This window comes from Nilaparvata lugens, unplaced genomic scaffold, assembly GCF_014356525.2.
Source record: "Nilaparvata lugens isolate BPH unplaced genomic scaffold, ASM1435652v1 scaffold5823, whole genome shotgun sequence".
Lineage (NCBI taxonomy): Eukaryota > Metazoa > Arthropoda > Insecta > Hemiptera > Delphacidae > Nilaparvata > Nilaparvata lugens.
Genome location: NW_024091603.1, coordinates 366 through 18078, shown reverse-complemented (window position 1 = coordinate 18078; position 17713 = coordinate 366). Strand labels below are relative to the sequence as shown.

The 17713-nt window shown below is 34.6% G+C and overlaps 1 protein-coding gene across 2 annotated transcripts; it reads right to left on the bottom strand.

The window, feature by feature from the left end:
- Nucleotides 1-894: 894 nt before the first annotated feature.
- LOC111063159 (filamin-A-like) lies at nt 895-15021 on the bottom strand. 2 transcript variants are annotated; one of them, XM_039444941.1, is made up of 8 exons: nt 14973-15021; nt 11092-11310; nt 8221-8449; nt 6708-6808; nt 4658-4973; nt 3061-3144; nt 1551-1658; nt 895-1028 (listed from the first exon to the last, which is right to left on the bottom strand). In XM_039444941.1, exons 1-4 carry the CDS (start codon nt 15009-15011, stop codon nt 6753-6755), a joined length of 543 nt encoding a protein of 180 aa, XP_039300875.1. In that variant the 5' UTR covers nt 15012-15021; the 3' UTR covers nt 895-1028; nt 1551-1658; nt 3061-3144; nt 4658-4973; nt 6708-6752. The 2 variants fall into 2 exon arrangements, with proteins under 2 accessions (XP_039300875.1, XP_039300876.1); XM_039444942.1 differs by lacking the exon at nt 3061-3144.
- Between the last annotated feature and the right edge of the window lie 2692 nt (nt 15022-17713).

The window sequence follows — 17713 nt, the reverse complement described above, 5'->3', positions numbered from 1 at the left end:
CGTTTTGTCTCAGCTTTTCCTGCGTTTTCACCGAATTCTGCCTTTTCTCCCCTTTTTCAATAATTGATGGAAACATATTTGAAAAAAATCAGTACAAGGGTTTAGCTGTCAAAGTACGCTCAAGTCAGATAAGCTGTCAAAGCATGCTCAAACGAAAAGTGCAGGCGAGCGAAGCGAGCCCTTTGATCTCATTTTTGGATTTATCAAATCATTCAGAGTTACACAACTTACAGAAAAGTACCACAGGCTTATAAGCCAAAAACGGTTCCAAATCTAATTTATACGACTGGATGATTCAGGCGGGGGTCCAGGGGGCGGAGCCCCCTGGCTGGACGGATGTGGCGAGCGAAGTGAGCCTGATGGCTAGTATGTAATAAAACTAAGTACCTTTTTAAAAATTATTTTATTACAACATGTCTCGGCTATATGATGTCATTATTAAATAATGCCTTGATAATGGCATCGTATAGCCGAACCATGTCGTGATTAAATAATTTTAAAAAGGGTCCTTGAAGGGTCTTTCAAGTCACCATATTCATTGTAAATTAAATCTTTCGCTCTTCATTCTATTGAAGAGAATGTAATCTATACTATAATAAAGGAAAGAACTGGCTTACACACGTACGGGATAGGGAAATTATTTTGAACGCATATTCATGTCTGAAGTACTGGACTGATTAACTTGAAATTTCCCTTATAGATTCTTAATCAACCGGGAATGGTTATAGGCATTTTTTCAATTATCCAAGATTCCATTACATCAAGATTTCAGTTAGTCAAGTTTCAAAATACACCCTTGCAAGCACGGGTTACCTGCTAGTAAACAATACGACTTTTCTACTATCTGAATTAAATAGAATAATTTTGAATAAAATAATGGATAATTCACCTGAAAGGAGCTCCATGAACTCTCATATCATTGATCTTTATATCGATGACATGCTCTCCGATCTCAGAGGCTGTGAAGTAGACGAGTATCTGTTTGCCTGTCTTTGTCAACTTCACTGGTAACGAAATCTTGGAAGGAGCTGAAAAACAGAGAAGAGAGTTTTTCAATTGCCAATTCTTACAAAATTACACTAGTTTCCATGTGTACTGCTAAAATATACAATATTACTACTTCATATGTTATGAATGGGAATTATTTGTTCGAATCACTTAGTTAATCAACCAGTAAATCACTGGTTACGAGATTTTGGAGGAAGTTGAAAGATAGAGAAAGCAGAGTTTCAAACCTCACATATTTTTGTGGCATATTCATGTATCACTTCTTGTGTAGATTTATGAATCAACTGTCTTGAACTGAATTGAATTAACTATTGACTTGAGATATAACTATTAACTATATCATCATTATTAACTATTAACTAAGGATATCGTTGAATGTAATAGTAATTCAGTTGTGTAGATCAAGATGATCTAACAAATTTAATCTTTGAGCGATGAATGAAGACTAGACGTGTAAAAGGAAATCAATTAAAGTCTTTGGGACACAGAACGCAGTATTTAAATTTAAATTTGACAATAGAATATTTAAATGAGATACTCACATGTAACGGTGACAGTAACTTGACTCAACGGAGCGTCAGAATTGATGTAGAAAGAGGCAGACCTACGCACTGGAATGAGATGGAGAGCATCTCCACTCACTTCTGCATCTAAAAGGAATAAATTAAAAATTACAAATATTATCAACGAGTCAACCAAGCAAAGAAGCTCTTGGTTATGTTCTCAAGGTCCGTCTAAAGCTTGATTTCCACATTAATTAGTGTCAGTGAAGTATATACGGCACGGTGAAGATATAATTTCCATGAATTCTGATTGGTCTGTTCTCACTCAGCACGGCCGAGCGTGTATGAATAGTCCATTTGAACTTATAGGAATTATATTCTCACTGTTCCGGTCAACCTCACTGATTAAATATGTGCGAATCCTGCTTTAGTTATGATATTATTGTATAGATTATCAATAACTATTCAGAGGATGCAAACTTATGAGAATTCAAAAACCTAATCACAAGATGTGAATGTCTCAATCACAATATTATCTACAAAAATGTTTTTACATGAGTCATTGATGATTATAAACACAATACGTACATGCCTTCTAAATACATAAATATCCTGTTGTATTAGTTGATCGTGCTATTGTTTTTATTACAGTTAAAGTAAACTTGTACAAACCTTATAAATCTACGGTACTATTAGAAAATATGAATTTAATTTACAAAATTATGAATGATGTCAAGTGAACAGCGTTATTTGTGATTCTGTTTGTAATGTTAATCATTAAGAAGGTAATTATGTTTTTCTAAAGAGTGATTATTGATTCCTAGCTTAATTGAAGTTTTCCATTTTTTTGTTTGAAGTGCGGTGAGATTAAATTGAATTTCATGCGATATCAAAAACATATTTCAGACTATGTAAACCAGTAAGCTCCAGTATGATAGGCCTAGCCATAGGCTGTATATATGCTGTATGTATGCACCATAAGGTGCGTACAGATATACGCGCCGCGAACATGAGCAATTCACTTTTAATCAGCTGATGCCAAGCTTTTTATATCTATATCTTACCGTTTCTGTAAAAATACAGATATAGTCAGCTGATTGAAAGTGAATTGCTCATGTTCGCGGTGCGTATATCTGTACGCACCTTTACAATAACACCCATCCTGTATATTTTTTTACAAGTTACAACTCTCTCATCCAGGTAACAATCCATCTATCATGCTTCAATTACAACAAATTAAAGCGAGTTCACATAATTTTTTCACTCTCGAATATGGAAAGGTGCATTGCAAATTGTTTCAGAGTTTGTGGAAATTTGAAACAACGCTCATTAGATATTAAATGCACATGATATCTCCCCAAGTGGCTCACGTTTAATACCTTAAATTGAGCTTCATGTTTCTCAGTGAAATTGCTCGTTTTCTTATTTATTCAGGAAATGCTTGATCCATTCACTACTTCAACTCATTGTGGGATACATATAGTATTCTGTGCTGTTTGGTGCATTTTGAAACGTGTTTCCAATCCTTTGCTTTCCTGATAATACTCACCGATTTCGTTGACAGTTGTTTGTGTTTTAACAAGTGCATCCCACGAATCTCGCCTTTGACTGAGATTCGACAACATTGTCGACACTGCAAGATTAATTCATTAGCAGGTTAGACATTAGAGAACACTGTACAAATGGTTTTAGGATTTATAACACAGATTTTGAATAAATTAGTACCTTTCAATTAGAATGAATCAAAATTAGTTGAATTGAACCTCTATTGGATTGTCATGAGACATATCAGGTAATGCACTTAATTAAATACCTCCATACATAATGAAAAATGATGTTATTCTGAATTTATACAAGACGTTATTCATATCAAAAATCACTTGTTCAATCGTTATCATATTCCATCACCTAGAGTCTATTCATTTCGATAAACTAATAAGAATTAATGTCAATGCATAATGACTTATTCATGATAGTTATTTATTACACAAATCAAATGATTGCATGCTAAATCTTCAATCTGTACGGGTTTTATGATAATTAGTACTCACTGCAATCAAAGTAATAGGGATAAAAATACAAAACATACTTATGACTTATTAATCATGACAAATATAAGACGTTAACATGCTGAATGAGTAGATAAATCATGCATTTTTTCACAAATTTGAAAAATGAACAACATATACCATGGGATATCTTCTAAAGGTGCGTACAGATTTACGCGCCGCGAACATGAGCAATTCACTTTTAATCAGCTGATGCCAAGCTTTTATATCTGTATCTTATACCGTTTCTGTAAAAATACAGATATAGTCAGCTGATTAAAAGTGAATTGCTCATGTTCGCGGCGCGTATATCTGTACGCACCTTTAGGCTGGTTACACACCGATTAGTCAAGACAAGACTAGTCACGTTTAGTCACAATACTTCACATTCCTGCTTATGACGCAACACACTGATTAGTCATTGCATTAGACATGACTCCATAAGCAATAATGTGAAGTATTGTGACTAAACGTGACTAGTCTTATCTTGACTAATCGATGTTTGACCAGCCTTATACTGTCTTACCTCTATGATAATATATATATTCCGATTAATTTACTATAGTGAGGTCCACGTTATAATGGCAGTGTTTGATTAGCAATGGTATTGCTATCCTTGTCTATCATTCAACAAAGTGAATAGTGCTATCTCTTTCTCGCTTTGCTCTGTTGCCAGATCGTCTTTTAACAATGCAGAATTAATAATTAATTGACAAAATATCTCATCTTAATTATGTAATTATTGAAAAATATAATTTTTTGCTTTATAAAATATAATTGATTATTTTAAACGAGAATGAACCGCTAATATTTATTCCATCAATAATCCTGTATCAGCTACCGTATTTAGAATGCATTGACAGACAGAGGAACCGCAACGTTTTTCTCCTATCTTTCTCCACTGCCATTATAACGTGGACCTCACTATAGTTATCAACTTATTCACGACATGAATATGCTAATACTGCGTGATTTTTTTAAAGATTCATTTATGGTACAACTGCTTATCAGAAAATAAACGTCTTTTAGCAAGCAGGATAATTAAAGGAGAGCCCCTATAGTATCAGGTGTATTCCGAACCATTCCATCCCCACTTACCTCTAACATTAGACGACGTATCGATACTAGTGTTGGGGTTGTGAAACCCCAAGGCGAGCTGGGGAATGTAGGGGTGAGGTACCCCTGTAATGCCCGTTCACTGGAGAGTGACGATAGGTCGGCGAGCGGAGAGGCGAACCGAGCGGACTCGACGAGTTGACTCGAGTCAGGTTGACTGGTGAGTTGACTCGGTCGAGCAACGGCGAGGTGACTCGAGTCAAGTTGACTGGAGAGCTGACTCGAGTCAAGTTCACTGGCGAACTGACTCGATCCAGCAGAGGCGAGGTGACTCGAGTCACTGAGTTGTGGTAGTTGTCTGGAAATTTTGAAATTTTTGTAGTGAAGAGGAAAATTTGGGTCAGAGAAAGTGTTTGAATCAGTTTTTGTAAAAATGTAAATGGATTTCATCCAATATCTATCTAAATTTGAAATTCTTTGTTTTATTCTGATTTATATTTTCAGATTGATGATTTGGTGTTGAAATTGAAGTGAACATAACCTACATAATATTGGCCAATTTGTGACAAAATCAGGAAATAGAAGAAGTTTTTGGGCAATAGCCTGTTTTTTCTTTTCCGACTGTTGTATTGTTTGCTCTATTCAATAAATAGATATTGGAATAGGATAATAATTTCGTAACCACAAATTGTTTGAAGAGACTTGAGAAATTTTTAAAAAATCCACTGTATTTCCAAATGATTTTCAAGTCTCTTCAATTATGTAAGAGTTCCAAAACATCAATATCCACTCTATAAAACTTACAAATTGTTTCTTAAACTTCATTATCATATAAGAGGAGTTATGAATGATACCTATTAGAAATAAATAAGAATATATGTTTACTTTTCACTGTCACTGAATGAAAAGTGAATACTGAATACTGGGTTCCGTATCAAATGAGTTTTGTATCAGATGCTGAGTTCCGTATCAGATGAGTTGAGTTTAGTTTCAATTGAGTTGTATGTCAAATGTACTCTGTATCAAATGCGTTTGTATAAAATGAGGTCCGTATCAAATGAGTTGAGTTCTGTATCAAATGGATAGTATATCAGTATCAGATGTGCTCTGTATCAAATGAGTTTTGTATAAAATGAGTTCCGTATCAAATGAGTTTTGTATCAAATGTTGAGTTTCGTATCAGATGAGTTGAGTTTAGTTTCAAATGAGTTGTATGTCAAATGTACTCTGTATCAAATGAGTATTGTATAAAATGAGTTCCGTATCAAATGAGTTTTGTATCAAATGAGTTGAGTTCTATATCAAATAATGTGCTCTGTATCAGATGAGTATCAGATTTGTATCAAATGTTAAGCTCCGTATCAAACGTTTTGTATCAAATGAGTTGTATATTAGATGTGCTCTGTATCAATAAGTTTTGCATCAATACTAAGTTCTGTATCAAAATACTGTTATGTGCAAATCCAGCTTTAAGCCTTTCACCCTTCAGTCTTCTAGCGCTACCTCGTCATGGGTTCGAATCCTGCTGTAGGCATGGACGCTTGATCATCTCATCAAATCACCCTAACTCTTACCATTAACCATGCTTAAGCAAGAAGCTGATGTGGGCATAATCCTCAGTTTTATTTCAAAATTCATAAGATAAATAATGATTTTAATGTGAATAATAATTGACCTTCAATTATTTTAATAATTAATGACAGGAAAAAAAAATTCCACACAGAAAAAACTGTAGAGGTCTACTGTAAAAGTAGAGGACACATTATAATAATTTTTTGTAACTAACTATTGTATGTAATTGTAATCTATCTAATATTTTGTGTAATTGATGTTGTAGTTTTAGTATTTTGGGGGAATAAACATTTATTTGTTTATTATTATTTATTAATGACTGAGAATTTTGTAAAGTGAACAACTACAAGACTCAACCTAGTTCGGACTACATGTAGACTAGTAACCTTATCTAAATTTGGGAGAGGAATAGCACAAGGTTACCTCATGTTCTCTCTCCCTATCATTTTGATGATGTACTTATTGTATCAATCAATAATTGTATTGTATAAATAATTCAATACAACTCTTGTTAACTCACTAGATATGACACGTTCAGTATGGCGATCACTGCTGTATTTTTCACTCAGACGTTCTGCTTTGATTTGTTCCCTCGTACCACTCTCAACGGGAATGGGCTTCCTATGAAATTAAGAACAATAATCAAAAGATTGAAAGGAGAATTAACATTTTATACGTATAGAACTAAAAACCTTTGGAGAATAGCATTAGAATTTGAGATTAATAATAATTTTATATTGTCTGACATTGAGATTATACAGTGTTATCTACAATTAATGTGCATACAGACTTATGCGTCATGAACACACACATTTGACTTTTCATCAGATGATGAATTTCAAATTCAGCAGAGCGATCTACTACGTCTCACTCTGTCAACCAATCAGGTGGGAGTAAACTCTCCTTGCTTAGAACAAGGCCGCGCCCACAACAGGCTCTCATTGGCTGATGCTATTACTTCATTCTATAACCCCATTTTGTTGGAAGGTACTAAATGTTTCTCATGCAATAGCTTCATGTTGCTTATATTTCTCTCTCTATGGCATTACCATAGGAAAACAATGGCATAGGCTAATTGTTCTATTGTTTTTTGCTATTGTTTTTCTATGGTATTATTTACTAGATGAATTGCAAAGTGTAATAATTGTCATATTGTATGGACTGCAATTATCATATTTTCAGTACATAATAACTGGAGGTCTTCAATTTTTCTGGTGTCATTAACGCTCCTATAGAAAGATAAGAGATCACAATAAATATAATTCTAGAAAAAGATTGGAGAAAGTTGATTATGTTGATACTGTCTGTCTGTAGTTTTCTGCTCGTAAGCAGGTCCTTCTATATGGCAGCAGCTCTCCACTCTCCTCTATTCTCTGCCAGTCGCTTCGTTGCATAGTAGCTCATCCCCCCCTTGATGTCGTCCACCTTTTGTATCTTCTTCTCCCTCTTCCTCTTCTTCCCTGAATGGTCTCCTCCATGGCATCCCCAACAACCATTGCGTCTCATCCAATGTCCCAGCATCCTCCTCTTTCTTCCCTTTATCACATCCAGCAGACTCCTTCTTTCCCCAACCCTCCTCAACACCACCTCGTTTGTAACTTTATCCCTCCAACTGATCCCCTCCATCCTTCTCCTATCACACATTTCCAATGCCTCAAGCCTCCTCTTATTCTCCTTCTCAGCGTCCAAGTTTCTGCACTGTAGATCATAATATTTCTTCATATCAACTCACGATTTGGCAAAGGTGCGTAGCTGTATTTTCCAGTTCTCAGTGATGGTTTAGTGAAATATTTCCATTTAATTTGGTTTTCAACTTGTCTCAATTGTCGAATCGTACGTTTTGGGCTTTAAGCCTGTTGTTCCTCCCCCAATCATTCATAGTTGAGAATTTTACTGTATCTATCAATGTAGAAATAAATAGCTGGAAAAGTATACCGCTATCTGCTTTGTCGAATGATAGACAAGGTTAGCAACACCAATGTTAATCAAATACTGCCATTATAACGTGGACCTCACTATATGATTGTACGTACCTTTGACAGGATTGCCGTTGAAATACACGTAAATCCTGTATTTTCCGGGTCTGTGTGTGTGTAGTGAGACATGGTAGAGGGCATCTCCTATCCTTTCAATGGTATGAGGGAGAGAGTGCCTGTCTTGTACTATGTCCACTACTATTTGACCCAAACCCCCAGTGCCTCGAGCATCTATGTCGAAGTTGAAGATACTCTCTGGTATGGCTGGGGTTTCTATGCCCAGCAGCTGAAAAATAAATTGAAAAACATATATTTACTGTTACAGATGATTATTATTATTATCATATGATTCAATACACTAGCTACCAGGACGTTAATAACAGTTTAGTCTTGAATGTATCAAAATAAAGATGGTTGATATGAAGAGTATTATTTATTCAATATCTAACATTTACACCATGAACAGAGATGTTCTGGAAATTTCTCCACATTGATGTGAAATGGAGGAGATGTTGTTAAATACTACCTTATTACTTGTTAGTATCTGGTTTCACATGAATTATTTGAGCGAAATTTATGTTTCATTGCACTAGGGGCATCAAATTCAGTGGTATTTTCCATGATTAGACTTAAAAATTGTATTTTCTATGATGGTTGGAATAATGTTACTGGTTTTTGACTCGAAATTGGTATTTTCTTGTCAGTCTAACCAGAAAAACTACTGATAGAAAATGATCCACTGACCACTATAATGATGATGATGCCCTATGTGCAATGAAAACTTTGAGTTTGGCTCAAATGAATTATGTGGAACTGACAACATTTCTTACATTTCATCTCAATCTTATCCTATTATACTAAGCGAGCAATCTCTGTATTTTTATATCTCGTTATTTCTATATCTGGTTATTTGATGTTCAAACACGATCTCGAAACGGCTTAAACGATTTTCATGAAATTTGGAACATAGTAGGTTTATGACATAAAAATTCGATTGAACTAGGTCTCATCCTTAGGAAAGCACGCTGAATGACATTGAAAGGATAATTCATCCTTGGAAAACAGATGATAATTTCGTCATCTCTCGATAAAAAAAAACGTGTGCCTGTGTAGGAGAGAGACAGGATTATTTCCAGCTGTGTAATCATAATCAATCAGCGAGAAATTTTATCTAGCTAGACAATTTAATCGACTTGATCAACATAATATGATTTGTTGACATGACGTCATGATAATCCTCCTAAACTAGAGTATATCATAATTTTCAAAGTTGATCATTATTTGTCACTTTCAAGTGATTAGTGAGGTTTTTTTTATTCAGTTTGGTTTGTAATAATCTAAATTATATTTTTTTTGTTTTCAAATGTTTGAACAGAAAATTGAACCTGGATTGAAGCGTGTGGAACATAACCTACTTTCTGGAATATTTATAGTGTATAAATCAAAATTCGGGGAGGAAACAGTTTTGGGCTGTGCCTGTTAGTCCTTCCCCAATCATTTCAAAGAATTGTGTTCGGTTTATCAAAAGTTAATAAATAAATAACGAGCGAAGCTCGATGCCCCGATATTATCTATTAATTCACAATACTTGCAAGTAGTTGTATTGGACCAAGATAATTTTTATAAAAATTTGTTGAGCTTTTTGTTGTTTTTTATGACTAAAGACTTTTTTGTTTATACAAAACTGTGTTTCTCTGTGTGCATATTTGAATATCACTTACTTTTAGATGAGAATGAGAAATGAATTTCTCTCCTAAATACTTCAGAAATCAATATGAATATGAAGAACTTCAGAAATAAAGAGAAATATAAAGAGCTTCAGAAATAAAGAGAAATAAAGAGCTTCAGAAATAAGAGAAATATGAAGAGCTTCAGAAATAAAGAGAAATATAAAGAGCTTCAGAAATAAAGAGAAATATAATGAGCTTCAGAAATAAAGAGAAATATAAAGAGCTTCAGAAATAAAGAGAAATATAAAGAGCTTCAGAAATAAAGAGAAATATGAAGAGCTTCAGAAATAAAGAGAAATATAAAGAGCTTCAGAAATAAAGAAAAATATAAAGAGCTCAGAAATAAAGAGAACTATAAAGAGCTTCAGAAAGTGGATACGTTTTGAATATTCACGTGGAAACACAGCTTCTAGACTACAACCAAAACAATTGAAAATATCTCTGTCTTATGTAGGTAATAGTACGATAGTGAGGTCCATGTTATAATGGCAGCGGAGAAAAATAGGAGAACAACGTTGCCGATCCTCTGTCTTGTCAAAGACCTCTATAGATGGTAGCTGATACAGGTTTATTGATGTAATATTAACTGTTCATTCTCGTTCAATATAATCAATTATATTTTATTAAGCATGAAGTTATATTTCTCAATAATTTCACAATGAATTTTTTCACTTAGGATGAAATATTTTGTTAATTAATTATTAATTCTACATTATTGAAAGACGATCTTGCAACAGTGCAAAGCGAGGAAGAGATAGCGCTATCCGCTTTGTTGAATGATAGACAAGAATAGCAATACCATTGCTAATTAAACACTGCCATTATAACGAGGACCTCACTATATAGATAGATAGATGATAGATAGAAATGCCTTTATTCAATATAAATAAAAATAATAAGACTACAATCATGTTACAAAATAAACATTAAAAATTATATAATTAAGATAATGATTGTGCTAAATAAAAAACATGAGACAAAAACTTGACATAACATAAAGGTTGTCTGCCAGAGTTGGTAGGCCATTCTACAAAACAAAGAATTCGAATTTTGTGAAAACAATTATCATTGGAAACCAAACATGTGGACCTCACTATAGATGGGGTTTCTTTGCCCAGTAGCTGGAAAATAAATGGATAAATAGTAGCTGGAATAGACGTTTAAAATCAAGACCACTTTATCATGTTTTCTCACATACCTTGACACCATTAGGATCGAAGACAAAACATGTGAACGGTCCACCCTGTATGAGCTCTCCACTATGCCTGACAGCTATACTCCACTCCCCTGGCTCGTCTGGTTGGAAAGTGGCCGAGTACACACCATCCTGCTCGTGCACGGGGCAGTCCAGTTGCCGGCCAGTTGGAGATGAAGCTATCACTTCGATGAGGCCGCTGCGTGCTCCGTTTGAGTTCACCTGACACCAAAAAGGAGAGAAATATTACAGAGGTTTTGATACCTCTCACTCTGGGATGACTATCCACAACTACCATTAAAAGTATATCCGATTCATTAAGGCATCATCAGAATACAAGTTCAAATACTCATTTACCCTTCAATGGAGCAGGATTTCCAAAGGTGTCAGTGAAAAGTTTCCAATCAGCAGCATTTCCAATCAGTGAAAGTTTTTCACTTTTTGTGTAGTTGATATTGTTGATAAGGTCCTTACACCTTTGCACCTTTTCGATATTTCTTCAAATGAAAAATGAGTTTTGTGGGTTGTCAAAACCCCCCTGAAAGAGACTATTCATTTTTATCCTATCTTTTAGTAAAATACAATGATTTCTGCGTTGAATAACATCTTTCTTGCCAACAAGAATCGAACTCTTTGTGAATTTAGATATGACCTACACTTTGATTTATATAATTCTATTATTAAATTCATGGAAATGAAGGACTTTTTTCAGTTATTGATGATCAGTTGATGAATTATCAATAGAAAAAAATGATTATAATTTTATCAATACAGAATTAGTTGAATGAATGTGGATGTACTGAGTTCTTGGTCAACAATAATTGGTATTTATCCATCATTATTTTTTTCAGAAGTTATTTCATTTGAATTAGAACATATTTATAAGCTCCTATCAATTTATCATTCGTTACAATGAATTCTTCAAAACATGAATTTAATCAAATAAAAAATTGCCCATACTTCTGTATTCATGACTCAGTGTTCGCATGTTTCCACTTGTGATGGTAATTATGTGGTATAATTATTCATATTGAATGAAAAGGACTAGAAATTGTCAAAAACCACAGATTTATTGATACTTAGAAACTTTATTTCTAAAACTTATTACTAAGTATCAATAATCTGTGGTTTTTGACAATTTCTTAGTCCTTTTCATTCAATCAGTGAAAGTGTTGCTATAATGACCAAGAGAGTATTATCATAGAGAAACAATAGCATAAGTAGATATCCCATGTAATGGGCATTTATGTCGCAATTTTCACTGTTATCTCAAGCGATAGTCCACGTAGTTCTTTCTGTGAAGCTTTATGACGTGTAGTCTCTCATATTGTGCCGTTCATACACTATGACCCGGTCAAAAAGCAGCTTCTCTTTGTCTCAGATACAGAGTAATAACGGCCAGCAACGGTCACAGCTACCACATAGTTATTCAAAAGTATTCTTTGAGTATATATAGTGAGGTCCACATTATAATGGCAATGTGTGATTTGCAATGGTGTTGCTATCCTTGTGTATCATTCAACAAAGCAGATGTCACTATCTCTTTCACGCATTGCAAGGTTGCCACATCATGTAGAAATTCAACTAATTGACAAAATAGGGTTGAGGGTTAGGTTTTTTAGGTTTATTTAAAAAGTCTCATAAGGATAGGTTAGGTTTTTGCTTTGAAATTGAAATATGCTAGAAGGGGATAGGGTCCAGGTAGAGTTATGTTTTTGTTGTTCAAAGATGAAAGAATAGGTTAGGGAGTTAGGATTCGCTTTGAAATCCAAAGTATTGATGTGAGAGGGTTAGGGGTTAGGTTTTTTCAAGTTATATCAATAATGTTTCATGAGGCTAGGCTAGGTTTTTGCTTTGAAATTTCAATATGCTAGAAAGGGCTAGGGTACAGGTAGAATTATGGTTTTTGATATTTCACAGGTGAGAAGATAGGTTAGGGGGTTAGGATAGACAGGTTAGGTTTTTGCTTTAAAAGTACAATATGCTAGAAAGGGCTAGGGTGCAGATAGAATTATGGTTTTTGATATTTCAGAGGTGAAAATATAGGTTAGGGGGTTGGGATTTTACTTTGAGATGACAATATGCTGACTTAGTTCAACATTAGTTGAATAACAACCGTAAATATTTATTAATTATAATTATTATGAAAAGTACTCTTCCTTTTATTGCATGAAATAATGATAATATATTGATTATTATATCGAATTTAATGATAAATCATTATTGGATAATAATATCATCAAATCAAAATGGAATGATGGCTCCAGTTACGGTGCTCGGTAACCATCATCACAAAGAACGTTACATTCGAAGAACTGACTGAATGGAACGGGAAAAAACCGTTACTAACGCATGCGTGATATGGTGCTGTCAGAGACCAAGAGTGGTTTGTGGTCAAAACAGTAAAAAGCTAAAAATAATCGACAGTAATCAGCTTGAGATAACAGTAAAAGTTGCGACATAAACGCCCTATACCATGGGATATCTACTTACGCTATTGTTTCTCTATGGTATTATTCCCATAAGTAGTTCTAATGTCATCCGGTAGTTCTAATTGGATCATTCCGGTGGTTCCAATGAAATTATCCCGGTAGTTCTAATGGGACATGTCTGGTACAATGATCAATGAGAGTATATCTCTAATGAAACTATTCATACTGGATTGCCCGGATGAGTGTGAATTGTCTCATAAGATCTCAAGGGAATCATATTTTCGATGAATCATTGACTGATCTGAGCCTTGGGGTGTCTGATTAATCAATTGAAGTTAAAATTTCAAAGTTTTTTCTTCAATAATAATGCCTACATGAGCCCTTAGGTTCCCAATTAATTGATTGAAATTTTTTGAATGAAAGAGACTAAGAAATTGTCAAAAACCACAGATTTCTGAGAATCATACAGATATCACAGATAACCACAGATTTCTAAATCTGTGGTTTTCTGACAATTTCTTAGTCTTTTGCTTTCAATATGAATAATTACCACCATATCAACTTCTCAACTACACAAAAAGTGATTGGAATTTAACAGTGTAATTTCCGCATATTCCAGTATCAGAGCACTACCTCCGTAAACAAAGCCGTAGTGCATTCATGTGACATCAGCACATGTAGGGCTCCTAATAAAAATTCGTTGATTTTAACTGATATATCAGCTATAGTTTCTATTGGTCTAGGAGCTCTACCTGTGCTGACGTCACACGAACGCACTACGGCTTTGTTCACGGGGGTAGTGCTCTGATACTGGAATATGAGGAAATTACACTGTTAAATTTCAATCACTTTTTGTGTAGTTGAGAAGTTGATATTGTGGTAATTATTCATATTGAATGGAAAAGACTAAGAAATTGTCAAGAAGCCACAGATTTAAAAATCTGTAATATCTGGGTGATTTTTAGAAATCTGTGGTTTTTGACAATTTCTAAGTCTTTTTCATCAAAATAATTTCAATCAATCAAATGGGCACCTGAGGGCTCATGTAGGCATTATTATTGAAGAAAAAACTTTGAAATATAACTTTAATAATTAATCAGAAACCCCAGGGCTCATGTAGGTATAATCATAGAGAAACGATATCATAAGTAGATATCGCATGATATAGGGCGTTTATGTCGCAACTTTTACTGTTATCCCAAGCCGATAGTTCACGTAGTTCTCTCCTATGCAGCTGTGTGACGCTGGTAGTCTCTCAAATTTGTCCGTTCATACAGTATCCCCAAACAAACAGTAAAAATTGACAATAATCGACAGTAATCGGCTTGAGATAACAGTAAAAGTTGCGACATAAACTCCCTATACCATGGGATATCTACTTACGCTATTGTTTCTCTATGGTATAACTATCTAAGAATGAACTGAGTTTTGAAAACTGGAAATGCTGCTAACCAAAACTTCGACAATGGACCCGACAGCACACGGCTCCATTCCGGTGTAGGTGATGTGGAAAGCTCAGGCATGGCACGGATGTGGATGGGTGACCCTTTCACCATCTCCTCCTCATTGTACACACTCAACTGCAAGCGAAACACACAAATTAACTATTAAATCAAATTCATCCATCAAAAATTAGGGAACAAGATTTACCTATGTATATTTTGTTCGAGAATAGACCTGGGCTCTGTTTCATAAAACTTATGAGTCACGTGATACAGGAGAATCACCATTCCAATTACATGCTCAATATAGCCGATAAAATCAGCTGTTCCTCTATACAGGACTTCTAAGTTTTATGAAACAGGGGCCAGAATTTATGAATTCAGCTGGAGGCTGAAACATGAAACGTTGATATTCTATCAACAGCTGTGCTCCTGTGAATTAGTCGTGTTTTATTTCTGGTCAAAATTTTCTCCATAACTCAATATTTTCAAGTTCTGAGAGTTTAGTGAATGTGATCATTCTGTTATATTTGTTTTTTAATCAAATCAAATTCAAAATTGCTAAAGTGCACGTCCAGTGCCAACATAGGCTACTTGTCATCAATCTTTGGTTGGGATCGATTAGTATTTTTATTTTGAGCACCAAATCACAAAAATTAAACGGCGCTCACTATTGTTTTTAAAATAACTAAGTTCAAATAGCAGAACTTTACATGCATTTAACCTATACGTAGCAACCATAAGTAGCTAAGGTTAGGAAAAGCTGTAGGTTAGGAAAAGCTTTAGGTTAGGAAAATCGTTATGTTAGTAAGTTTAGGTTAGGAAAAGCTTTGGGTTAGAAAACTCAGATTAGGATATCATAATTTGATGATTTCATAATCAAATGGCTGCTACTCATAGGTTAAATGCATGGAAAATTGTGCTACTTTGAACTATTTTTAAAAAAAACAATAGTGAGCGCCGTTTAATTTTGTGTATTTTGTGCTCAAAATAACATACTAAATCGATCCCAACCAAAAATCTGATAATAGGTATGTTGACACTGGACGTGCACTTACACCTCAAAATTTCTAGTTTACTTATTTTCTGCACTGAAAAGTGGACTCAAATCAATTCAAGTGGATAACATAACCTATAATTTCTATTCATTCATAACTCTACCTTCATTGTATTATCATTCATCCCATCATCATCACCTAGGCTTAAAATACTTCTAGAAAGTCGCCTTTGTAAAATAAATGATAATAATAATATAATAGAGGGAAAGAGAACATTTAAACACTCTAACACTATGATCTGTTCAAATATATAACGAGATTCACGTTATGAAGTCATACGAACACGTTATGAAGTCTGCTTGTCTGCCATGAGGGGAGCAGATAGCTCCATCGTTATGCGAGTCCTTTGGTGCCCTTTCAGTTCTATAGTGAGGTCCACGTTATGATGACAGTGGATCAAGCTGTAAACGTTGCCGATCCTCTGTCTTGTCGATGCCTTCTATAGACGGTAGCTGATACAGGTTTATTGATGTAATTATAACTGCAATTCTAGTTTAAAATAATCAGTTCTATTATATCAAGCAAGAAAATATATTTTCAATTATTCATAATTAAGATAAAATATATTATTAATTCTACATTGTTGAGAGACAATCTGGCAACAGAGCAAAGCGAGAAAGAGATAGCGCGATCCGGTTTGTTGATGATAGACAAGGATAGCAATAGCCTTGCTAGTCAAACACTGCCATTATAACGTGGACCTCACTATATCATTACCACCGACATTACACTGTAACGTGAGTGTCACTATAGTAAAGGCTCCTCTCAACCTCTGATTGGTTCTCCTATAGAATGTTTCAATTTTAAATTTTAATTTTTTCGTTTCAATTATGTGATGACTAAGATTGATTTTTCACCAATATTTGGCTGTCAATCCACATTTGTATTTGTTTTATCATGCAATAAATGAATGATGGAATAAATGAATATTTGGTTGAGAAGTGTGAACCCACCTGATGCATGCACATGCATGGCAGTGAAGGTGCCCCTCCCCCCGTTGGCCCCTAGAGTGAGTGGCACTTGATTCTCTCTCCCTCGGACCCAAACACCAGCTGTCACCGCACGAGGATCTACGTCGTCCGACAGGAAGTCGATTTTGAAGTCGTCTGCACAGAAATCAAAATAATTGAGTCGATATTCAAAGTCTGCAGGAAAATCAAAATAAATGAATTGATATTCAAATTCAAAATAATTCAAAGAATAAGACATGATGTTGTCAATACCACGATATATTTGTTCAAGAATTAATTTAAATTACAGAACCAGGTGTCAACATCGTATTATTTCAATTATGGCGGAATACCACAACATCTCTAAACATACAATCGAATTATCAAGATAATTCATTGTTAAAAACAATCTCAAGGAAGAATTAATATCACTGCACGAGGGTACACGTTCTCCGACAAAAAATCGATTTCGAAGTTGGTCTGCAAATATCAAAACAATTCGATATTGTCTCAATGAAATATCACAAAGAAGGAAGAAGTGCTTTGTACTCTGTGGAGATATCGAGAGATGGTTTGTATTGTGTCTTGAATATACTAAAACTTTTACATCTTAAGGTGCGTACAGATTTACGCGCCGCGAACATGAGCAATTCACTTTCAATCAGCTGATGCCAAGCTTTTTATATCTGTATCTTCTTAGGCCAATTATAGAGTAGACACGCTGGGAAGTCTAGCCTCTGAAG